Genomic DNA, 26,008 nt, shown 5'->3' with positions numbered 1-26,008 from the left:
CAGTTTATTTGTGCAATCATCTTATTTCATATGTAATTTGTTTTATGTCAAAGTTAAGCAGTTTCTGTGAGAAAAAATCTTGCCTAGGTCACCAAATTGTTCAGGGCCTGCCCTTTAATGGTAGTAGTGTATGAAGATCGGTAGTAGGATTTTACACATTCCCCAGCGTCATAGCGGGTATGTGCAGATCATCTCTAAGTTCCTTCGTTAAGAATTACATGCTTCGATGACAACAGTTATGATTCACAAGAACTTTGTGTTGATCAGTAACTTTGTAGTGAGTATTTGATGGTTTAAATCAGATTTGCACAGGTAGAAATTTGTTAACAGCCTCACGCTAAGTCCGCTCAAATGTAACCAGCTAGATGTGTATTTTTAGTGAAATGAAGTGACATGTGGCCAAGTATGGTGACCCATACATGGAAATTGTGCACTGCATTTAACCCATACAAGTGCACACACACCATGCATGAACACACATAGGCCGCCATATTACTGCACTGCCCGGGGAGCAGTTTGGGGTTCGGTGCCTTGCTCAAGGTCTAATCTCAGTCGTGGTATTGAAGATGGTTATTCACTCCCCCATCGACCGAAGGTTACAAGTAGGGATGGGCATTCGATTAAATTTTCTTAGTCGATCGTCGGGAGAATTAACGATCGACTATCGATTAATCATTAATATTTTTATAATATAATTAATTATTTAATTTTTATAATAAAAAAATGCAATGAATACAAAAATACAGCGTGTTTTTCCTCGGTGAGACCTTTATTACAAGATCAACTTGTGGCAGACAGTTAAACTACGTTCAGGCAAACCGAACATATATCCGCGTGCATATGCAGTGCTCTAAAGCAGCGGAACCTGCAGCTGCTAGCAGGCGTTCTTAACCCTTTCGAGTCGATTAACGCATATATGCGTTTTGAGTCTGAATAAAGTGCTTCATTCTTTTTTCTGAGGAAATCCATTTCTCAAATCATCAACCACATCACATCTTTTTGGGGTGAATTATGTCTTAGTCCTCTTATCGCGAAGCAAACAGTAAAATAAAATAAAAACTTGAAGAACAGTCTCGCTGCCTTTTCTTCTGTGTGGGCGTATTCAAGCCGCGCGCTTCAGTTTGAATCTGAATAGCGCGTTCAGCGCGGGGGCGTGGTCACATTAAATATAATGAAGGAAGATATGAAAAACAGACATTGCGTTGTTTTCATATGGATTACTTTATCTCAGAATATTTGTTTTTTGGAAGCACTTGTTTAGTTTAAAAGTAGACATTCCAGGCTTTCTATAGATATCTCTCTCATGTCTCTTCGTTGAGTATTCACGGAGTTACGGTTCATTTTAATGAAATGTTTGTACATGACGATCAGCGGAGACAAAGACTGTAGACAGCGCAAAGGTGCACAAAGGTTTTTTGTTATTATGTCTGTATCCAAAAAAAACTAGACCCTTTACAGATTCGATTGTATTGCTCTCGATTGTATTGATGTATTGCTCTTATCTGTACGATTAAAACTGAGAGTGTAATTTATCAGGGGTTATCAGGAGAAAATGACTCAAAACGCATATATGCGTTAATCGACTCGAAAGGGTTAAAGCCTCATGAAAATTTGCCGGGATGCATAGGTACATCATTTGAGTCGTGGCCGTGTTGTACTTAAACACGGCATCGCAATGTTTGCAGTTAACTAGTTCGCTTTTTAAATCAAAATGGTCCCACGCCACACTTCGCCGTGACATCTTCATGATTATTCTTTGAAATCAAAACGGAAGATCACAGATAACCGAGTAGGGTGTCAAATATTGCCCCATGGTGGTAAAATATTTAATTGCTGCCACACAGTGAAATTCATTTAATTGCTTGAAGACTCGCACTACGCAACGCAACCTGCATTAGATTAAAAAAAATGCTTTAGATTAATCGATAACAAATTAACATGATCGAGGAAAATCTTAACGATCAATTATCGATCGTCGATTAATCATGCCCATCCCTAGTTACAAGTCCAACTCTCTAACCATTAGGCCACGACCGCCATGTAATGCCCTTTTATTAACTGGTTTAAAAAAAAAAAAATCTCAGTCTCAGGTCCAGCAGGATTTGTGGGGGGGTGGGGGGTGGTGAGTGAATAATAACCAAATAATTCTACCCTCAATACCACATCTGAGGTGAGATCCTTGAGCAAGGTACTGAACACTCAACTGCTCCTTATGTGCTGCAGCAATATGGCTGCTCACTGCTCCGGGTGTGTGTTCACTACTGTGTGTTTGTGCACATGGATGGGTTAAATGCAGAGCAAAATTCCGAGTATCGGTCACCATGTATATGACTTTCTTCTTTCTGATAAATACAATTGAAGATGATTGAATATAACTCTGATGAGTTATATTTATAAAATGTCCTGGCTTTTGCAAGCTTTATATCGGCAGTGAATAAAGGCCTCCTGAAGCAAATTGGTGCATTTTTGTAAGAATATTCGTATATACTTTACATAAGCAGTAATCTCTAGATTCTGCTAACTGTTGTATGTGTATTCACAATAGAATGCAGTTCTGGCAGATGATCTAGCTTGGATGGCTTGAGAGTGAGTAAATCATGGGGTAATTTTCATTTTGGTGTGAACTATCCCTTTAATAACGTATTAAACAAGAAGAAGGTGTTCCAGAGGGTGTAAAAACACTGCATCCTCGGGCACATTTAGATTAAAATTAGGACGGAGGAGAGAACAAATTAATTCCTTTCCCCTCCCCCCTAAATGACAAAATGGTCCCACAGGATTATGACTATATTGCTCGGTATATCATTTTCATTTATAAGGGACTAATTAACAAGGAGCATTAGTTCCAGAAAAGAAGCAATTACTGAGAACACATCTAAAACAAGGTAATTTACTAGGTTATCAATGCAAATAGCACAGTATAATGTCACTAGGATGCTTGCAAAAAACGAATAAGAAAGAGTCTCTGAAATAAGCGCTTCAATCTGTGTTAAAGAGGACAATCGTATGATGTTTAGGAAGGCTATTTATCCATTATACCAGATGTGTGCTTTTGGTCTTGTAGGGTTGCACAATATTGACAAGAACAAAAAAAAAAAAAAAAAAAAACACTCACTGTTCTGAATTTATTTCTTAATTTCTTATCTTTATATTACTTTTCTTATAGGCTGCATTTATTCAGTCAAAAACATAGTAAAACTGTAATACTATTGCAATTATATGTAATCGTAAATAAATGTTTTAATATATTTTAAAATGCTTTTTATTCTTCTGGTGGCAAAGCTTAATTTTCAGCAGCCATTACTCCAGTGTTCAGTGTCACATGATCCTTCAGAAATCATTGTAATATAATAATTGTAATATATAATATAATATACTTCGCTTTTTCAATTTTATAGCATTTTAGTAGAGGTATCCAAAAATCCATTTCACTACTACTGTAATTACATGATATGTAAAGGTCTGTTTTCACTTGAATCATGCAGAGATTTCATATTAAAATAGCATGCTACTATATCTATACATTTAGGAGCATTAATTGAAAAAAGAAGATCCAAGCATTTAACTGCAATGCAACAATCCTATGCATCTGTCTCTCACTAAACCCCACTACAGTTTACAGAGAAGCATGCTCGACGGTAAGCAGGAGGAGTTCACACTCTTCTCAGAGCTCAGATCAGGAGTGTTAACTCTACTCTGCTCAACGCTGAACACCCCACTCTGTCACCAAATGCTGTGAGGCAGGCTGGGACACTAGAGTTCGTAACATCATTTATGACTCGTGCACATGTTTCCATAGGACGAGCAATAAACATCAAGAGCCTTTCAAGTGACAGATTTTATTAGATGAATAAGATAAAGGGGGAAGAGGTGGTCTGGATTAAAGCAAACCCATGGTTTTAGATCAAAACCTTCCTCATTAAGAGTTTTATTACAATTTCTCACTTTTTCACTAAATAAAATGAAAGAGAAAGCAAATTAAAAGATTGTTTAAAGTAATCTGGTGGTTTCAGTCAAGATAAGAGTTGTTAATGAACTTGGTGGGTTTTAAACTCAGCCTAGCAGCATCCTGTTACTACTAATACCGCAAATCTTTAGATTTTTCATTATGACTAATATTTCCATAGTTTTGTAACAGTCTCTCCCTTCAGTCCAACTTTTATACGTTGCTCAAAAGCAATTTCTTCCGTTTTTCTGATTGGTTAAATCTGACTGGTCTCGTGTTAGTTCAGAAAACTCCCAAAAAAAACAATCCCATGTGTCCCATGTGCATTAAGATTTTAGTTTCATATGGCCTGTTTAACTCAGCAATAATGTAAAAAAAAAAAAAAAACCGCTGTCTAGGTAGACAGCTCACTAGATTTTGTGACACAGCGACTGACTAACGTTACACTCATATTCGCTTCAAGTGCAGGTCAACATAACAAAACTTGTCTATGAACTGATACTGTCATGCGAATTAAAGTACATCTGATAAGACAACCAATGAGTGTAAAAAGCGAGAGCTGGCTCTCTCGGTCTTACATTACACTTCGGGTATTTGAGGTTAGTAAAACACAATTCGGCCCTTCTTACCTTTTTTAAGAGCAGCTGCGCTTTTCCTCGTCAGTTAGCCTGCTCTCGCTAGCGCTGAAACCCCGATGGTTCTTCTCTCCAAAAGATGACACGAACGACTCGAGCTTTACAAAAACAACATTTCACATCCGTTGACCCTTAACGTACGATCCTATCGCTAATCTTCTCGGTCTTTTTTCGCAAAACACCTAAAAAACTCGACGAATGCCAATGTACCCACCACCTTGTCCATCAGACTGGAGCAGCGCTGGCTAACGGCTTTGACAATCCGCTCTCCTGATAGGAGGAGTCGCGGTGTCAAGATTGCGGAGCTAAGCCCCGCCCTATGCTCGCAGCAATGCATGCACTGTATTCACTCGCTTAACAAACGGGTCATTCTATTGGCCGATTGAGCCATCAATCAATATAAATTACTACTGGATTGGCTGAAAGGACATGATTTCGTGCAGAGCCTCTGATTTCTTTAAAATCGCTTCACTTTGTCAAAATACACGTTCGTATACTGCGTAAGTACATTAACTAGAAAAAAAAAAAAAAAATTATATATATATATATATATATATATATATATATATATATATTTATAATCAGACCCATTTAACTGTTCGCTTTATATGAAGTTTTGTTTTTCGTTGTGAGGTCGGTCGATAGATGAGGCTATTGACAAAACACTAAAAGTGATTAATACTTATATTGACACTTTCTCCAAACTTCTCCAAATCAATTCACAAACATCGTGTTAATTCTAATCTAATCTAGTTGCTTTCTCAATTAAGACTACACGATTAGCATTTATTGTAGGCAGTGGCGTAGCCAGGGGAGGGGCCATGGGGGCACTGGCCCCTCCTGAAAACTGATTGGCCCCCCAGTGTGCCCCCACATTTCTACTTGTCTGTCACTCACAAATTCAAATTATAATCTTTCAGTTTAGTAAATAACTCATCTGTACTTTTACTTCGTTACTGTGAGCGACGCCCCTCTCGTTACTTTATCTTAATGCAATAAATGTTATAAATGCTTCAGTTTATTCCAAACGCGCCGTCTACTTTTCTCTGGGCAATGAGCGATGCCCATTCGCCAATGATTCATTCTTTTGAGTCAATTCTGTTCAAAGGCTTGATCAAACCAATTGGCAAACGAGTGAATTGGTTCATGAATCAGTTTGAATGATTCGTTCAGTTCCCTGCCTCACGCACTGAGCGTCTGAAGCGGTTCACTCAGAGTTGTAACGTTTAGCATCAACAGCGTTGAAAACGGGACTATGGAACTGCACTGAATTGAAAGCAAATCTGCAAAGGCTATTATTTGCTTGCGGTGGAGATCCTTATTAGATGAACACCGCGTGTGCTGTCTACTGTTTAACAGGTAATAACTTGGGCTACATTCGATTACAGTACACGATACCACTATGACAGTAGTTTGTTGTACGTGTGTGGCTTATAACAGAGGGGAGTCAAGTTGAATGCAGCTTCCAAAAGACAAAAAATAGCCGATTAAGATTGTATTAATTTTAATTCAATCACACCGGTGCGAGTACGTTCAGCAAGTCATATCATCAGCTGTTAAATTCAGATCTGTGATCGCTTGCTGGCGCTGAGCCAGAGATAGATGCGTTTTACAGCGTTGCGCATTATAACCAATCACACACGGTTCGTTTGAATGCATTGGCCAATCAGAGGTGTTCCGATGAGTCATCGCTGAAATGCCGGTGCTTCCTTCACTCGCTCGCTGACTGAATACCTCTTTCTGGCGAATTCTCTCGTCAGAAACAACAAAGTGCAGATGTGTGTACGAATCTATAATTAAGATATTGATTTCACAGTGTTAACAGTTTCAGTGATTTTAATGGGAGTTTCTGAGAGTGATTGAAATCTAGACTGTCAGTGAAAATGATCTTTAATAATGTTAATGTTATTTGCTCTCTTTCTGAACAATGAAAGATTAGTAGCAATATTTATATCACATTAACTTTCAATGTTAAATTCACATTTAATATAAAGTCAGTCGTATTAAAAATATGTTATGGCATGAAACCTATATCTGTTACTTAAGTAAACAGACAGGGTTTTATAATAAATTGCAGTAAAGGCTGATGAAATATATACATTTACACACGCACACACACATTACATACATTTATCTATATATCTAAATAAAAATAGGCTCCGTATATATGACCCAAAGTAACTAACTACTTGAGTAGATTTTTTATCCGATACTCTTTTACTCTTACTCAAGTAACTATTCAAGACTAGTACTTTTACTTTTACTTGAGTAAATATTTCTAGAATTACTTTTACTTTTACTTGAGTAAAGTTTTTGGGTACTCTACCCACCTCTGGACACATGCAAAAACATCGTTTTTTTTTACTGGTCAATTTTGAGATTTGGGCCTGTTTGTCTTCAGTAACATATCTTCTTTCAGACTTGTGGTGAAAAAAAAGTCCAAAATACACATATAGGTCTTTATTTTTCTACACCTTTAGTCTATTTGCGTCTGTAGATTCCTAATAAATTCAGTTGGCGTTCTAAATCACCATGGTGCTCCGCGATTGCTGTTTTATAGGATCCACATATTTTACATGTTAAACTAAAGCTACCTTTTTGAACAAGTAGCTTTCTAACAAAGTATGGATATATGATATTTTTAAATCAATATGCTCAAGATTAATTAGCCTTGACATAAGTAGATTTTGTTTATTCGTCAATGCAAATTTACTGCAACTGCTGCTATGCAAATTGAATGGGACGTGGATAATAAACAAAAACATATTATGAAATTATATTAAATTTATAGTAGTTATATTAATTAATTAATTGTGTATTTATTTCTATGAATTATTAATGTTATTCTGATTATTATTATTTGTGAGTTGTACACTATTCATACATTGGATTCTTTTATTTATTACAGTTTTTCTTTCACTTTTGTAAAGTGAAAAGTTAATACAATTTGTATTTGATTTTTTTTTTTTAAGAGCAGTGAATAACTGCTATTAAAATATAATAGGGTATCACTGTTTATTACTGATTTTAAAGGTTACTGAACTCTTGAAATGATTTGGATATACAGTTCAAACAACACAAGATTGGCCCCTCTGTATTAATCGTGGCCCCTCTTGTGCCCCCCAGTTGAAAAAATCCTAGAATCGCCCCTGATTGTAGGTATAAGACAAGTTAAGAAATGTTAATAAGTGCTGTAAATGGGTTAATGCATCAAGTATCACACATTTACATGTTTTCATGTTTGCCTAAACGCTTTAAAATTGAGACTTCTGTTTTTTCCTGTCTTTTATTCATAAGAATAATAAACTGATGTTTTATATTCACTTTGTATGCGTTACAAATGAAACGTCATTGGATCGTACGTTTAAAATTCATGACAGTTTGTTTGTTTGTTTGTTTGTTTTTGGTTATTAAATGTTTCCTTTATTTCTTAAAAATGTGTACGGAAATTACAATTGTAATCCGGGTTGAAAAAAAAAACTCCATTGATGATCAATGATCACTGAGCATCATAAAAATACTTATAAGCAGTAATTCGCATAAAAAAATGTACAGTCACTGTTTTAGATCGACTGTCAAACTGAAAACCTAAATCTAGGCTGCCGGTTTCAGAGCAAAATGCAAAACTGACATTTCATTCACGGACGAGTTTCACTTACACCTGCAACCCGACAAAATAAAAGCTTCTGATTTTAGGTTCGAAAATGATAAAAAATAATTACAAAAAGGGTTATTATTAGCACTGTATTTTTAAGTGTTCTATAAAATAACAGTATTTCTTTAAATACTCAATTTGATTTTAAACATAATAGTATTATAACACTGATTATTTTGTTTATTATTTTATTAAATACAAAATAAAAAAATGCAATACAACTACTTCAACTATTAATAATTATTTTATTTTTATAGTTTTATTTAATGATTCACACTATGTGCTGTGTGAGCACCAAACCAAATCTCCAGGTGCCCCCATGAGAACCAGACTGAAAATTTTTTGTGCACCCCTTTTGATATATTTCCACATCTTTTGAGAGTTTTCATTGGTGGCTCAAGGGCACCTCAGTCGTGGTATTGAAGATGGTGAGAGCACTGTACATGCACTCCCCCCACCTACAATTCCTGCCGGCCCGAGACTTGAATTCACAACCCTTTGATTGCGAGTCCGACTCTCTAACCATTAGGCCACAAATTCCGGGTATAAGTGATGTTTGCTAATAAGAGTCCCCCAGAGGGTGTATACAGGGGCGCTGCACAAGACAACCCCCCCCCCCCCCCCAAGTTTTTCCTCATTCCAATGTCATGGAAAACCTACAATTATCAGGTAATTTTAAGAACTGTAAAAGTCATTGAAAGAATAAAATCTTAAGTATATAGTGAACACATGTTTTCTAGATATAGCCTACTCAGAGCTCCGGAACGTAAAATGATTTTAGAAATCAAAACCCAGTAATTACAAATGACTGTAAAATTAGTAGAGAAGTCATGGAGAAGGGTAGTTCAACCAAAAATGGAAGTTCAGTCACACTTTACTTTAAGGTCCAGTCCTCACTATTAATAAACCATTACTACAACTTTTGCCTCAACAAAATCCTAATTTGAAATCTATATGAATAGAGATGTTTAATCTAAGTATTTTAAGGAAATTTTAGGATGAACAGATATAATTTAGATATTTGTTCACACCGGTAAACATTTCTTAGTGCTACAGAGGACATCAAATATGGTAAACCAAAACTCAACTGTACATGTTCTTCATTTGAGTTCTGAATATGAACACGTTTTATGGGTTTGGATTTTGAAGGTAGAACAATGTAAACATAAAAATTTAAATTTAAAAAAATGCAAAATCACATGTTGTTATTGTCTATCCCTAAGAATCCTTACACCATCACCCCGGTTTGGTTCTCTTCCCAAGGTTGCATGTAAGTATCAAGAACAACAGACCGCTCTAATTTAATAAAAGACAACTAAAACCAAGGTTATATGGTTTTTTATGCAGTTGCTGGTATGCTTGGATACATTAGTGGGAAAATGTTGTACATGATGGAGAACTCCCCACTGGGAGAGGCACTACGACAGGGACGTCTGCGTCAAATGCCCTCAAGGTAAGAACAAGTGCACACAGAGTTTTTAAAAAATATATTTAATTTCTACGTTTTGTTTTTATAGTTATAAAATTGCTAATTGTATATGTGCATTTAGTTTTTGTTTCTTTTCACATGAATATGCATTAATATATTTGAAGTCATTATTAAGGCTAAACCAGTAAGAGATTGAGGAACCAAACCCATCATAATCTCAACCGTCTGGTTCTGAGTCTGCATCCCAACCTCCGACAGAAGACAGTTCTATGCCTGAGAGCTACAGCAGTTACACCAGTGACTACATCTACAGCAGTCCCTCCCAATCATACGACACCTCTCCTTTTAGTTCTGGATTCAGTAATTCAGGTCCCGTTAACATCAAGGATTATATTTCTCAAGTTACTGCCACCCTTGCACAGAACAACATGTATAATTGTATAGACGTGTACATAAACAAAAATCAATTTGATGAAGAGAAAGGACATTTGTCATCTGATTGGTAGATGTTTGTCCGAAAGCTACACTCTGTCAAAAAGAAGCCAGTGTTGTATGAGGAACTGCGTAACAAGAATAGAGAGAACTACGAGGTCACTCTCACACAGAAAGCTGCAACACTGCTGAAAACCACAGTTGTGACAGTAGCTACTGTTAATAGGAAGGTGAGCGTCACTAACTGATTTCCCTAAAATTTTAATAGGTCTGAATAAGTAATGATTTATGATGATTATAAAAGCCAATAAATGTAAATGTTGTGTTTATCTTGTTGAATATTTAACCTATAAATGTCTAAGTATCCATGAATCAATTCAGAAACAGTCCATGTAACAGAACATGTAACGTCAAGGTCCTGAAGCAAGTCTAGTTCTGAACCACTGATGTAGATGATGGCAAATCCACTGGTAGAGACTCCCACTTTAACTGACATGAGTGTTGAAGCTTCATTTAATTTTGTATTTGTATCAATATTGGTCTAGTTAATAAGTATTTTATAAATTCAATGTTCTTTTATGCTTTACTCTGTAAAGCAGTTTTTTCCTTCCCCCTCTAGTTAAAAAGAACAGGTATGGTGATGCTTGGGAAGAGTAGGCTTGGCCTGAAGAATCAGCTGTTTCAGGAGCTCAAGATATCATGACTCATTCTGTCAGATTACACCAAAAACTAAGATTAAATGCTGAATGTAGCCTACTACGTTTTTTTTTTTTTTTTTTTTTTTTTTAATTACTGCAAAACTACTTTTTTTTTTTTTTACTTTCTTTTTTTTATGGCACATTTGTGGTTTGAAAATAAATGTTTCTCCTCTTCACTTCTTTGATTAAGCAGATGTAAGAAATAATTTAAACAAACCATCAGTGTTTTATTGATTAGGAAATTCTGGTCAGATGTGCTTGAGATTTGTTAATAAATAAATAAAAATATATAATAACCAGAAAATGGGTGATTCTCCACTGACAGTTTAATACATCACAATGTTAAACCTGTGCACAAGTGACAATAATGACAGTAGATATGTTTAGACTTGGACCCATGTTTATAATATTGACTTTATTCACTGATGTTACAGTTATTACAGTCCTCTGAGCTGGAGATAAGAGATAAAGATATGCTTGCTCTTCAAATGATTTAAATGAAAATTCAAAAATTCTTGTTTGTAAAGGTAATTTTATATATATATATTTTTTTTTTTTTAAGTGTCCGATTTTCATGAGTTCGTTTTGCAGTACAATATTATGATTCTGCTCTGATAAAAGGCAGCTGCTTACTATCATAAAATTGAACAGAAACCTCCACTCCCTTCTCTACATTATAAACAAAAGAAAAGCTGAGCAAATATCATTGGAATGTAACGTTATAAGAACTTAAAAAAGAGAATCATATTCGGTGGATTTATTTGACTACAACAGCATACATTACTTAGTTACGTTGTTCATATCCACGTCATGTATAAACTCTACATGTCTTAGTGTTAAAATATTTATTCTATTTGACAGACCTATAGTTCAAGTCAATAAATTGTAAAAAAAACAATTTCTTGGTCTTGGCGCCCCCTGCTGGTTAGTAAGGCTTGAGCTCCATTCAAGATTTTAGCTGCTTTGTTTTGCATTATTTTCAAAAGGGCTAAATATTTCTGTTATACTTTATTTATTTTTTATTTTTAAAAAAAATGACATGGCGTAATGAGCGGTGTCCTGCGAATTCCAAAGACTCTGCAAAGAAAAATGAATAGATTTAACTTTAGCATTGATTATGTTCTCTTAAACAACACAAGGTAAGGGGTGTTTGGCAGGCATGTGGTTTAGAATATAAATGAATAGCGGCTGGAGGGTGTGGTTTAGTGTGAAGGTGTTGACTGAGCTGGAACTTCTGTGTGTTGGTTAAAAGGGTAAAAGGGTGTGTTGTGTTTCTTCACCTCAGCTCTGAGTGGGTGCATCAGACACTGTTGCTGTGCTCTGTGCTTCTTCTTGCTTGCACTTTTCACACACATGGATGCAGTGTCTGTATAAACAAAAAATTAACAGATATTTCTGTATAACAACAAAATTACTGCAAAAAGCACATGACATGACTAATCCTCATGATATTTACTTATGTCCAGGTTTAAAGCCACCAGCTCTAAATCCAGGAGGACCAAACCCTCTGGCGAACTCTGGTCCCAGTTTATTGTTGAACTTCTCTCTGCAGGTCCCAAAATAAGAAGCTTTGCCTACTGCGTAACCCACAATTCCCGCCACTGCAAAGCAAAGTGGATTGATGGGTTATTCCAACTGAATTTTGACCAAATAAAGTAATGACATAAAACATGCATTATAATATGAGGTGGGAAATTGTTATTCAGTAGAGACTTACAAAGCAGTTTAGGGAAATACCCAAATCGCTTGGACTTTTTCCAGACTCCTGTAAAAAAAAAAAAAAAAAAAAAGAAGACTTTCACACAGACCTCTGTGTTTCCATGGTTTTTCTATGTAAACTTGCTAAACAGATCTTTTATGCTCTCGTCTTTTGGTTCAAGCAAAAACACATTCTGTGTTTATAACAAAGTGTTTCATTCATAAAGCATAATTTACAATAGACTATTTTAACAGTGTTATTTTAGTATAATAATAAATAAATAAAAAACTAGGTTTCTGTTTTCATTGTAATTTTTATTTTATTTTTAGTTTTAGTGCATTTGTTGTGTTTTTGTCTTTATATATGTTTGTGCTGTTTCTCTTTTTTATTCCAGTTTTTGTTATTTTAGTTCATTGAGGTAAACTAATGAAAAATGCTGCCTTGGCATCTAGCTGAAATAAGTTTGTTTTTCATATATATAACCCTAACCCTTCATTACAGTTAACATTTAAACAAAACTACCCATATACTCCTGAACTCATGGCTCAAACCCTACATCTTTGGGGAATAAAGGCTCGATTCCATTATTTGTAGACTGAATCTTACCGCTGTAAATGAGGCCGCCAGTCACAGCCATGCTGCCAGCAGAGAGTAGAACAGCTATGGAGACATTAACAGGCCAGAGGTTAAAAAGCAACAAATCTAGATCTAAACATTCAACATCTCAATACCAAATGGTTCCTTTGGTTAATTCAGACCCAGAAGTCACCACTCAGTGTAAACACATGCATTCTCAATCAGAGATGCAAGAAAAAAAGCAATCTGAGGACACTTCAGTGTTTCAGATATGACTTACTGATGCTCTAGAAATGATTCGGAGGAAGAAATTATTCCTGCTGTACTCCAGAGGGGCTGGTCAGATGAAATGTTGCTTGTATAAGTGCACTGATGATGGATATTTTACATCTTATTTTACCTTTCAATATTTGATTACAATGGACAACCGGATCACAGATCACTGTCAGTGCTAAACAGCTGGAAGACTTAACTCAAGGCTTATGTTTCCCCCAACACAAACAGTGTCAGGGTAAAACCAAATTCCAACCATGTCAAAACACAAGCTCTAGATAATAAAGGCAGCACGGCTTTGCTCCATTAGCCCTTTTTTGGAAAAAAGTTCTTGAAAAAACATGCACGCACCTGTCAAGTTATTTTTATAAAAGCGAACAAGATCATTCAGAAGGGGACCTCTTTATGTTTTGTCTTAAATACACATTTTAATAAATAATAAAATGCAACCTGTTCCCTACACTTAAAAACAAAATTAATATAGAAACAGTTTTTACTGTGTATTTTTTATTTATTTATGAGCAATTTCTAAGAAACAGCTAGTAATAGACTTAATTAGCCTAAACATTAAATCTTGAGGTAAAAAGACTGAAATCTTATTTTCTTGTAAAATGTACTCCTTGTAACTTTTGTAATGCATATTGAAAGTCAATAAAACAGGCTGGCTACCAATATTCTTCAAAATATCTTCTTTTGTGTTCTGCAGAAGAAATTAAGTCATACAGGTTTGGAATGACATAAGGGTGAAAAAATGATTATGGTATTTTCATTTGTGGGTTAGCTAAGGGATAGTAAATGCACTCAAGTGTGTCTATGTTTCTTTACCTCGATACCAGAAGCTCTCGTACTGACACTCCTTCCATATCTTCTTTATATCTTCCCTAGGAAAGTGCGGATCAGCTATGGGGCACTGGAATTGCTGTAACAACCAAAATACCAGATAATAGGAAATTCCTCTCTTAATGGAGATGCTTGGGTTACAGGAAGCCCCCATTCATCAAGCTGTTTACCTGTGTTTAAATAATCATTGCGTGGTACTTTGAAACCTGGTGACTGGTTTCAAAAAATATTCTGTATTGTTGACCAAATTTCTAAATGCGTCCATAATTTACAGTTTTCTGTCTCTGTGTAAACCAGGTGACCATGCAGCAAATGCAAGCCCGATAACACAGGAAGTGAGGTGAACATCAGTCTACATGCTATAAACCACATGAACGTTGGTCTGAACAAACATTCAAATACTAAACGTGAATTTTAGCTAGCCTACTTCTTGAGCTTTGACAAAGAACACTGCTCTCAATGAAGACCTTCAATTAATGTTAAAGATCTTTTTATTCATTATTATAAGCATCTACATGAATATTTAGCTGCGGTCTTTCTGAAAGATAAAGAAACCTCTCAACACTTTTACCTTCCACCCAGACTGGCCAGGTTTTGTGTCCACCACTCCTCCTCCTCCTGTACTCTGATTTCCTTCTGTACTCATGTCTTTTTCATTCATGCGCTCCTCTCTTTTCTATTTGTCTGCTATGCTTCTTCTTCTTCTACTACTATGTAGTCACCCTTTTTGCTGATTTTTTTTTTTTTTTACCTCATGGAGCTCCACCTCTCCTTCAATAGCTGTCATGCACCTCCCACTGGGGGAAGTGTTATGACCTGTAGCTCCAACCCAAATTCAATGTCATGGTTACCTTGCAAATTACACACACACACAGACACACACACACACACATGAACACTGTGCTATTTGAATTTATACAGTATAACAATCACTGGATTAAGTGTTTTAGTTAGAATTGTGTTCATAAGATATAAAGTTTTTAAAAATATGTTTTTGATTTGAACCCTTCACCCGTTTCTGTTCTTAGTAGCAGTCCCTTCAAAGACATAATCAAGCTTAAAAGACATTTAAAATAATCTGTTGAAACATGAAGATATACACTGAAAAGAAAAAAAAAAACTTCCTTTGAAACTGTTTTTTTAGACAGAAATTGCTAGTAAATTTCACAAATAATTACAAAGAAACAACTAACATTGAATTAAGCATTACATTTTTAATTAGAAATATTTTCCTGAAAAACATTCCCCAATACTCTCAACTTTGAATAAAACATTTTTAATAATGTATCTTCTGCATCTTCAAATGATGTGATGATTTAACCTTCAACTGCTTATGTTTTAAAACTGACAAAATTAGACATGTCACCTGTGTTTTTTTTTAAGTGTGCCGATTTCCTGTTCTGACACATACTCGTGTCAGGGAGCTCACCTCTGTCCAACATTCACTGCCAGCTCTGATAAATCTTTATCAGACAATATTACCCTATTAGACACACCCTAGGCCACATTCATACTGCTTTAAAGCACTCATTTTCATAAATGTGGAGGAATAGGTCATAGGTTCTCCAAAAGAATCTTTACAATTTTAGCAGTTGAGGGCCTGAGCAATGCAAGAAAGCCTTTTCGAAGACATTTGTTATTTTCAGGTCTAAAGCAACAGGAAGAAGAGAAGACAGAAGGAACATTAAAAGACTTCCAGATAAATAAGTGTGCATCAACTCAGATTTGTAATAGCTTACATGGCCTACTGCTTCAGTGCTGCGTGGCGTGGAAGTGTGCCACTGCTGAGGCATTATTTAAGCCCAGGTTGCTTTGGTAGCGGCCTTCAGCTCCTCTGTATCGTTTGTCAGAGGTCACTTATCTTCCTCTTCACAATACCCCATAGACTTTCTGTGAGGTTCAGGTCAGGTGAGTTGGCTGGTTAAGCAAGCACAGTAATATCATGGTCAGCAAACCACTTGGACGTGGTTTTGGCGCTGTGGGCAGGTGCTAAAGTCCTGCTGCAAAATGAAATCAGCATCTCCATAAAGCTTGTCAGCAGATGGAAGCTTAAAGTGCTCCAAAATCTCCTGGTAGATGGCTGCATTGACTTTGGACTTGATAAAACACAATGGACCAACACCAGCAGACCTCACGGCTCCCCAAATAATCACTGACTACAGAAACTTCACACTGGACTTTGGATTATGTGCCTCTCCAGTCCTCCTCCAGACTCCAGACCTTGATTTCCAAATGAAATACAAAATTTATTTTCATCTGAAAAGACGACTGTGGACCTCTGAGCAACAGTCCAGTTCTTTCTCCTTACCCCAGGTGAAATGCTAATGATGTTTTTTCTGGTTCAGCAGTGACTTGGTTCTAGCAGTGTGAAAGCTGTAGCCCCTTTCCTAAAGATGTTTCAAGTGTGGTGACTCTTGATGTGCTGACTCCAGCTTCAATCCACTCTTTGTGAAGTTAAGTTAAGCTCGGGGCCCGGTTCGTTTAGCCGGCCCTGGCCTGGTTGGGCGCAGTACACATGCAGTATAAAATACAAAATATATTCTGGACCACAGAACAGATAGTATTTAATAAAGTTGTGACACTTGTCAAGTATGGTAACTCATACTCTGAATTTGTGCTCTACATTTAACGCATCCAAGTGCACACACACAGCATTGAATAGGGAACATACTGTGTACACACACACCCAGAGCAGCAGGCAGCTAGATCCAATGACCGGGGAGCAACTGGGGGTTCAATGCCTTGTTTAAAGGCACTTCAGCCATGGGTATTGAGGGTGAAAGAGAGCTCTTTTCATTCACTCTCCCCCACCACAACTCCTGCCAGCACCGTGACTCAAACCTGCAACCTTCTGGTTACAAGTCCAACTCTCTAACCATTAGGCCACAGCTGGACCTTTTGTGTGCTGCCGCTTTTGTGTGCACTACTGTCATCATTACAACCCCAAACATGTTCTATAACTACTACCCTACACTTTTCAATAAATTTTATTCAATAAATTTAATTCAATCAAGTATATTTAGGTTCATAATGGCTCTGGTTCGAGAGGCAACCTCATGCTCTCTAGTGATGCCAACAAGGAAGTGACTGAAACTGCAATTCATCGACTGGCCGCTTGAGTCTGGCTGCAAAAAGGAGTCAATCTCATAGACTCCTCATTTTAAAATGGCCAAATTTACAGCAGAATTTTTTTTACAGCCTGGAGCAAAAAATTATTTTGATCTATTTAGCTAATTTTTCCCTTCATGACAACTGTGTAGGGGGTTGAATTTTTTTTTTTATAACTCATCCTTTTTAATTATATTAAGTCTTAAAGTTCTGCATAATTAAGGGCGTAGCCAGTAGAGTGACAGGTGGATTGCCGCTATGTGGGCGTGGCTTTTGCAACTAGCTTTTTTTGCCTATTTTTGATATGCACAACGGGCACATCCAGGAAAGTATCTGTCAATTTCATTACTGCCCCTTTTTAGTGGAAAATATACTAGATTTCCCGTAGACTTCCATTGAAATTAGCGGCAAAAAGCAACTTCCGTAAACAGCTGGCAGGCGTGAATAACTTAAGAAATCCATAAAACTAAACATGTACATTATATGTCCACCCTGCCTGCCACAGAGCATGGAAGATACATCCATAAACTTAATTTGGTGAATTTAAAAACACGTCACTTCATTCTCAAAGTGTCAAATTGGTGTAACACCCAGTGGCCAGAGTCTTACCTAGACATTTACTCGTACCTCATCGAGTCACCAGGTAAGTAAATTATTTTACTTCATATTTGAAAGTAAACATCTTTAAATATATATATTATGTCTTTATATTTAGTACTGTATGCAGTACTGAATGCACTTTTCAGTCCAGCCATACAACTAGCCTGGTTTAGCTTTCAATTAGCATCATACGTAATTCATGATATTTCCATAACAGCAAGATACTGATGATGATGGCAGGTAGCCATTAGTTTCAAATTTGGGGTTTTACAAACATTATCCAATACTGTATGCCGGTTTGTTTTCCCCTAAAAGTGAGCGTAAATCTGTTCATCAGAATCAGAATGAGCTTTATTGACAGGTATGTTTATACCTTGTTGTAAATTAAACATTGTTTCTAGTTCAACTAAAATAAAATATGCTATATAGATAAATATTCTCCATGAGAGCAGAGCCCAAGGCTCATGGCCAGTGGTGTTTGGACCCAAGTTTGAACCTCTGCTTCATGATGTAAACGGGAATCATTCAGGAGCCGTCCCAGTGGAGGGGAAAAGATTTTACTCTTATCGTTTTATTCCAAGCAACGGGGCCATCCCGGGGCAGGAAAATCGCAGGCTAGGAGGGGGTAGTGATGCTGGGTGTAACTAAAAAGTCTCATATCTCCTGAACTGCAACTTTCTTTACCACACTATTCAGCGCCAATCCCGCCATTCAATTTCAATGGTTAAGGTAAGGTGTGGGGTAGGGGTTAGCATTTTTTGTTGCATAGTATAGGAAACACTTTAACTGACACAACCATGAACATTTTTGCACTGAAGTGGATTGGGGGAAAAATTGTGCATTTGTGTCATGCGCTTGTCTCTCAATGGTAGGAAGCCACGCCTTATTTTGGAGCTCCCACCCCGTTTTGGAGTTCCCGTCCCTATTTGGAAATCTCCAGGCTATATCTTTCTCGAAAGTTTAGTGCAAGTGAGAGCAGTCCAGCGGGAGTAGTGATGGGAAGTTCAGTTCTTTTCCGTGAAGTGGTTTTCTTGTCTGAAAAAGGAGGAGGGAGCGTAGGAGTCGGCGGCGTTCGCAAGGGGCCCGGAGCCTGCTGCCATCCCTGATGGAAAGGGGGGGAGCAGGGAACGGGGGACTCCTGCCGGCTGCCCAAAACCGGAAGAGCCGTCGCGGTCCACCGGGTGGTGGAGGAGTGTCGTGCCGTCCACCGAGGGCCGTTCAGTGCCACTGCAAGGCACTACGGAGGAGATCACCCAGCAGAATTTTTTTTCTCCTCTCTGAGTGACACCTGCTTGACCCACTGGTCTCGAGTCCCACGGAGGAGAGGGAAGGATATAAAACAAGAGCGACGACCTGGATTTTAGTTGTGTTTTAAATTTGTTTGTGCGCGGCAGTCGTCCGTGAGGGGACATGAACTGGACATCACTACGGTGAAGGGGGGATAATCGTCAGGGAGGCAGGGTTTCATATTTTCTTGAAGCAGCCCTGGGCGCCGCCACCTGCTGTTAGCATTCCATTGACTCCTATTCATTTTTGCGTCACTTTGACAGGGAATAACTTTACATCTGAGGCGTTTAATGACTCCATTTATCCATTACTTATTTCTAAAGAAACACGAAAATGTATAAAAGGCTCCATTACCTTGTATCTTTCGTTATGGTCCCTTAGAAGCAGTTTTTGTAAAAAAAAAAAAAAAAAATAGGCTAACGATTGCGTCATAACCTGCGACTCTCTGTCGCACAGTCCAGAAATTACCGTATGGCCAGGAGAAGCTCGCAGGCAATCTTTTACTGTCTATGAGGCAATCAGGGGGACGCAGAGGCATAAAAGTAAAGGAAGATCATTAATCAGAATACTTACCAAAATTTGCTCCTGTTCATGCTCACCTTCTCTGCAAGATTCGGTGGGTGATTCAGATTTCTCTTGGCAAAGCGATTAGAAGACTTACAACTGTCAGACAGGTTGCTCACTTGACATCTACGTCATCAAGCTCAGTTTGAGTCTGCACAGTACGCTCGACCCCCAGGAAGTGTGTGCTTCTAATTGACTTCACTTGTCTCCGTTGAATCCAGTGGGGGCACTGTGCCCATTTATTTTACTGTCTATGATAATTGTGCTCGGGCTCGGTTCAAGGCAACCATGCCTAGTGTGAGTACACCCTAAAAGAGCACGCAAACCAGACTATGTAATGCGTGTACTATGTAGGTGTTTTGAAGGTTTTTTTGTTAGTTTGTTTGTTTTTGCGTCGTGAGAATACTGATCAAAATAGCTCTTGTCATGGTCTTACTTAATTAAGTCATATCATGTAATGAATAAACTAAACATTTAGAATTTTTACCTCAGTGTGTTTCTGAGTTTATGTGTGTTGTTTAGCTCATTTGTTCTGAAGTCTCTCACAAAAGCCCCTTTCACACTGCACGTAGCCTTCTGTGTGAAAGCAACCACGTCCCGGGATTGATTCCCGCATTGAACCCGGGTCGAGGACCTAGTAACATTGAGGGGGTCGACCCGGGAGGAGCGCTGTGTGAACAAAAGCCAGATCTAATGCAGTGTCGAAGTGATGACGCGCGTTATTGCGCGACTCTTTTACCGGCTGTTTTGAAGGAAGATCAACGTTCGCCACGAAAAAAATAGGTGCAAACTGTAATGAAGCAGAGATCAGTTAGTTCCTCACTTTCCGCGCTGACGCAGAGATCGTTCGTTTGCTTCAGTGAAAGTATACCTTGCCTAATGTTTTCGACACTTACATTACACATCACGCCCTGATGTCACGTGTCGTTACGGGATCTTTACGGGTTGTGTGTGAAAGCACGCACATATCCTGGGTAATCACTGGCAGTGTGAAAGTGCACAATCTAGCGACCCGGGAACAATTGCCGGAACACTTTACCCATGTATTTGCCAGAATGGCAGTGTGAAAGGGGCTAAAGAGTGAGCCTCAGCTCGTCCTTGTCTTTTGTTTTCAGATATAATACAGCAGTTCTGATGACGCAGTAACTTACCAAGGGGAAGAAAACAATCTTTGGTCTGTCCAATGATAGTAAACAGTCATTATCTCCGTCCGACTGCAAATGCTTTAAGCGGTAATGTGACGAAAAATATGTAAGATCCATCGTTTCCGAGTTTAAGACATTTTAAAGCCTTATATTAGGAAAGCATTATTTAAGTCATTGTAACCCGCGGACACACAGGAAAATAACAGCACTTTGAAAATAAAACATAAAAAAACTGTTTACGATCTGTAAAGAAACATGAGTGTAATAATTAAGTAACACCATGAACATGTTAGCGCGGCTCACGTACAGTACACTTACATCAGATATTACATCGAAACACATTATTAAAATATCATCTAACACAAATGAGTTTACGCGTTTATTTACATTGATCTTGCATATATGTATAATACACGTACATAAATGCATAAACAGCTTTGGACAAGTACTTTACAGTGAAGTTTAACGTTTCTATCTTATTTTCACTATTCGAGAAGCCCCGCTAAAAGCAGGGCATCAAAAAATTATTTTATACTCATTGTGTTCCTCCCCACGGAAATCTTTAGTAAAAGGCGAAAGATTTATACGATCTGAGGTGAAACATGAGTGTACAACTTTACAGTTGATCCGGGTTCAGTTACAGATTAGTGGAGACACAAACCTCAATGACGGTGACCACACAGCGACCACTACAAATAAAGTTAGCCCAATCAATTAACAAATAAATGAATAAATGTATCATAATATATATTTAAGATGCATATAAGTACTTAATATAATAATAACAATTTAAAGTTGAGCGTGCAATGCATCTTGGGAGCTCAAACTGCGTTCCTGCGTTAGACACGTGACTTTAAACGCCCCTCCCACTGATCTATCGCTTTTCTTTTCTTTTTTTGCAAGCATAAACAATTCACTTTAAACAATTAAATACAACATTGGATGACCTTATGGTTAGAGAAATAATATAGGATTCTTATTATATATGTATTCTTATACATAAGAATACATAAATAAAACATTTTTTTTTTTTATTATTTCACTCAAATTAAACATTTTACAGTAGCCGGGGGTGAACACAAAGAAAAAGAAATACAAAATTACAGATAAAACATTGATCTATCTCATGAATGGTTTTCACGTGATGTCACACCCTTTCTCCACTGACCCCAGTTATTTTTAGAAGGATTGCGTTTAGTAAGACAGTGATATTTAAAGGACAGATTCTGTATTCGCCTTATTGATGATGTTTACTAACTCAGTTACCTGAATTTGATTGTTGATGATTTGCCATGATCTTGGATTGTTTGGTTTTTTGAAGCTCATCCTGAAGTTTCTAAGATAACAGAGTGTGTTAAAAGTGTAAAAGATTGGATGACCAATAATTTTCTCCTATTAAATTCGGATAAGACAGAGATATTAATTATTGGACAAAAAACACAGAATCTAGTAGACTACAGTTTGCAACTAGACGGATGCACTGTTACTTCCTCTGCAGTCAAAAATCTGGGTGTTATATTAGACAGCAATTTGTCTTTTGAAAACCATATTTCCCATGTTACAAAAATTGCATTCTTCCATCTTAGAAACATTGCCAAGCTACAAAACATGTTACCTGTTTCTGATGCAGAAAAGCTTATGCATTCATGACCTCTAGACTGGACTATTGTAACGCACTTCTTGGTGGTTGTCCTGCTTCGTCAATAAACAAGCTACAGGTGGTCCGAAAAGTTCCGTATCAGTTACAAATGATCATTACTTACCTGTAAGGTCCTGGTTTAGCTCCTGCGTACCTAACCTAGCCTTCTACCACGCTACAACCCATCACGCTCCCTAAGGTCACAAAACGCTGGACTTTTGGTAGTTCCTAGAATAGCAAAGTCCACTAAAGGAGGTAGAGCTTTTTCACATTTGGCTCCCAAACACTGAAATAGCCTTCCTGATAATGTTCGGGGTTCAGATACACTCTTTCTGTTTAAATCTAGATTAAAAACACATCTCTTTCACCAAGCATTCGAATAATGCATCTCATAAATTGTGACTGCAGTTGCATCTGAACAAATGCGCATTCTTACTCTTTATGTTTGGTTAAACTAATTAATTTTTACTTTGTTGGAACAGCAGCTATGCTAATGATGTCTCGATTTGTTTCTCTGTTTTGCCACGGGATGTAACTAGGATTTACACAAGCTCCAGTCTGGATCCAGAACACCTGAGAAGAGATGATGCTGACCTTCAGAGGACCCCAGATGATGCTAACCCTGAAACAACAAACAGAACTAACAAATATTGTGATTGCATCATATAATAATTGCTGTTAATAATGTTCATTGTCTGTTTGACTACGTCTTGTAATAATTTTTCTGAAAATTCCTGTCATGCAGATAAACTGACAGTCACCACTTATAAGCTACTAATATTGTAAAAGCGTAATTTTCTGTAAAGTTGCTTTGTAATGATTTGCAATGTAAAAAGCACTATGCAAATAAACTTGAATTGAATTGAAATATTGTAGAGTTGCATTAATTTGAGGGATGACAGCTATCATGGGAGTGGCTTGATGGAGCACAGGAGATGCAGAAAACAACTTGACCCTTAAGAAACTTTAATTAATGTTGTCACGTAACAAATCTGTTCAAATATAAAATTATATGAATTGCTAATTACTACATTGAAATAAAAATGAAAAGCCTGTACAAATATTAGAAACTGTAAATAATTGGGAATCATGTAAAAAAAATTAATAAAAACAGTGCACATTTCATTTATCCATTATAAGATGTATGTAGTTTTTTTTCGCTTGGCTGTTTCCTTATAAAATTAAAAATACTATATAGCTGTCGTTCTAATCGATGCAGTGCAGGCGCTCTTTTTTTTTCGGGAGAGATTACCATATAAGGAGTTCCACCCACGTCTATGTCCTGAAGAGCCACGGTCGGAAAAAAAAATCTGAAACTTTCATTGTCTTTACTGAATTATAAACTGTGGGCCACTAGTATTTTCACCAACAAATAAAAATGGTTTTAAGTCAGTTATTTATATGGTCAGTTATATATATATATATATATATATCTGAATGAACAGGAGGCTGGAAATGTGCTAGAAGATGGAAGTATACAGTCATGTTGAGTTGAACAATCATCTTTCCAATAGATTTTCAATAGGCATAAATAAAATAATACATTATTATTATTAATAATAAAATGGTTAATATAATAGCTGTAAATATTGCATGCGATTTAAGACCTCTATACATACACTGTAAAGACAGTCTTGATTTCATCCATGCAAAATAAATGGCGTCTGTGCTAAGGTCTGTGGTTCAGAGCCTTTTAACATCCATGGAAACGGCTGCACACTGCACAAAAATATTGTTTGTAGTGGAAAGGTTTTTCATATTAAAATGTTTTTCAAACTAAAAGTTTATTTTAAGAACTTTGTATTGTAAGGGGACATGAGCCATCTGTGCTAGGGGGCGCCAATAGACCTGAGATAAATGCAAGATACTTGAACTGGGGTTAGTGGTCTTATACAGCATTTTAATAATAATAAAAATGTATGTAAGAGCTTCAAAATATTTAATTTAAAATAAATAAATAAATACAAAAGCGCACAAATCAAACGTGCTGATACACGCAAGTCTTATCTGGCGACACCTAGTGGTCATATATAATATATGTCTATTAAACTGCTGCACTTATCACGAATAACCCAACTGTCCGAACAAAATAGACAACATTTTTGTGTAGTACAGATATAATATACTCGAGTTGTCTTTTGCACAACATCAGGGTAGTAAATGAGACTGCCATGATAAATTACTTTTGTCAGAAAAGGCCCACCATGATGATAATTAACACTGCATAAATTCCAATTGAAAATGTTCTTTCTTTTATGGTATATTAAAGCTATTTATACATCAAACTTTTTACAGGTACATAGTCTCTGAAAAATTAAGATAAACACATAGCCCTATTTGGGGAATTTACAGTTTTTATTAAGAACACATAATGTATGTAATTGTATAACTCTATTAAAGTAGGCCACGATATTATTTGCTATATTTGCTCAGAAGTAGAAGCAGAAACTTAACAACTGCCAAGAACATGATGCTCAGAGTGCATAGGTCAAATACTGCCCTTTAGGTCTCTAGTACAAGTAAAAATCAACAGAAAAAAAAAAAAAAATGCAACAACTTCAATACCTTATTTGTACTTGTCTTACTGAAATCCTTCTTGTCAAAACTATTAAAGAGGAAAGTATTATTTTTATCTCCTTGCTGCAATCTATTATTCAAAAGGTTTTTTTTCTTTCTCAGACATCCTAAATATTCTGTGTACTGTACTGAACCAATATATAGCCTAACAAATGCTGTTCATAACGGCACCTAATAATTAGGACATCAGGGGATGACTCAGTAATATTAAATTGTTCTCAAAAAATATTTTAACATACAATGTATTAATTCATGCTCAACTTTCATGCCAATTTATACTTATTATAACTTAGACCCACAGCTGATTTGACCATGAGAAAGAGGAAACTGTAAAAAGGGGGACAAATTTATGTTATTCATTGCATTCCAAACAGCATAACTGATGGCTTGTTAAACACTAGTAAATGTAGGATAATGGTTTGAAGAAAGAACTGACTTGAGGTGCATAGTTAATCCCATACAAAATTCAGTGTATAATATTAAGTATTATAACAGCAGCTGTAGATCAAAGACCATGTAACACTAAGCACAGGGTATGTTTTACTGAAATACACTGCATATAACACACAAATGGAGATTCTAGGCAGAATGGTTCAATGTTTGTCTTTATATTACTCATTGCCAATGAGTACAACGAAAGTGAATGGTCGCTGAAGCTGCCAGGTACTGCCCAACATCTTTTATGGCCAACACTGGTTATAAACAAATATTAGGGGCAGGAAATTATGACGCTTTTTGTGTGTGAACAACCCTTTTAATCACAATGGCTACCATAATTGTGGTTCCTGCACCGTTTTCAGTTTTCTTTTTGCAACTTTGCATAGAAATGTTTGGGTGTCAGTGGCGCAGAAACGACGAAAGGCAACCTCGTCCTGTAATGTTTTTCACTGTATTCTCTCACCATT

The 26,008-nt window shown here is 36.8% G+C and overlaps 3 protein-coding genes and 1 non-coding gene across 4 annotated transcripts in view; 1 reads left to right on the top strand and 3 right to left on the bottom strand.

The window, feature by feature from the left end:
- Nucleotides 1-4,849, bottom strand: part of LOC127938773 (protein furry homolog-like) — a 98,265-nt gene extending 93,416 nt beyond the window's left edge. Inside the window, exon 1 of the mRNA XM_052535635.1 lies at nucleotides 4,576-4,849. The gene's annotated coding sequence lies outside the window, so the exon portion shown is untranslated. The remainder of the gene's footprint in view (nucleotides 1-4,575) is intronic.
- Nucleotides 4,850-9,304: 4,455 nt separating this feature from the next.
- Nucleotides 9,305-10,404, top strand: LOC127938200 (OCIA domain-containing protein 1-like). Its single transcript, XM_052534636.1, is given in 4 exon segments — nucleotides 9,305-9,506; nucleotides 9,584-9,689; nucleotides 9,841-10,072; nucleotides 10,172-10,404. Coding segments are annotated over 4 exon segments (714 nt in total). The 3' UTR covers nucleotides 10,346-10,404.
- A 773-nt stretch (nucleotides 10,405-11,177) lies between these two features.
- Nucleotides 11,178-22,676, bottom strand: LOC127938035 (OCIA domain-containing protein 2). The gene is made up of 7 exons (XM_052534412.1): nucleotides 14,755-22,676; nucleotides 14,169-14,262; nucleotides 13,101-13,154; nucleotides 12,513-12,560; nucleotides 12,252-12,396; nucleotides 12,076-12,161; nucleotides 11,178-11,872 (listed from the first exon to the last, which is right to left on the bottom strand). Exons 1-6 carry the CDS (start codon nucleotides 14,842-14,844, stop codon nucleotides 12,077-12,079), a joined length of 516 nt encoding a protein of 171 aa, XP_052390372.1. The 5' UTR covers nucleotides 14,845-22,676; the 3' UTR covers nucleotides 11,178-11,872; nucleotide 12,076.
- LOC127939126 (U5 spliceosomal RNA) lies at nucleotides 21,383-21,497 on the bottom strand. Its single transcript, XR_008148924.1, has one exon. It is a non-coding gene; the product is annotated as a U5 spliceosomal RNA (small nuclear RNA).
- Nucleotides 22,677-26,008: the final 3,332 nt, after the last annotated feature.

The sequence above is a fragment of the Carassius gibelio genome, chromosome A20 (genome assembly GCF_023724105.1).
Source record: "Carassius gibelio isolate Cgi1373 ecotype wild population from Czech Republic chromosome A20, carGib1.2-hapl.c, whole genome shotgun sequence".
Taxonomy (NCBI): Eukaryota; Metazoa; Chordata; class Actinopteri; order Cypriniformes; family Cyprinidae; genus Carassius; species Carassius gibelio.
The sequence above is the reverse complement of the archived record's forward strand: the minus strand, read 5'-3'. Positions and strand labels throughout refer to the sequence as shown.

Coding starts and splice junctions, on each gene's coding strand:
- LOC127938035 (XM_052534412.1), bottom strand. CDS start 14,844: ATGAATGAAAAAGACATGAGTACAGAAGGAAATCAGAGTACAGGAGGA. Junction 14,263..14,754: donor CTGGCCAGTCTGGGTGGAAG/GTAAAAGTGTTG, acceptor TGGTTGTTACAG/CAATTCCAGTGCCCCATAGC. Junction 12,397..12,512: donor GTATTTCCCTAAACTGCTTT/GTAAGTCTCTAC, acceptor TTTGCTTTGCAG/TGGCGGGAATTGTGGGTTAC.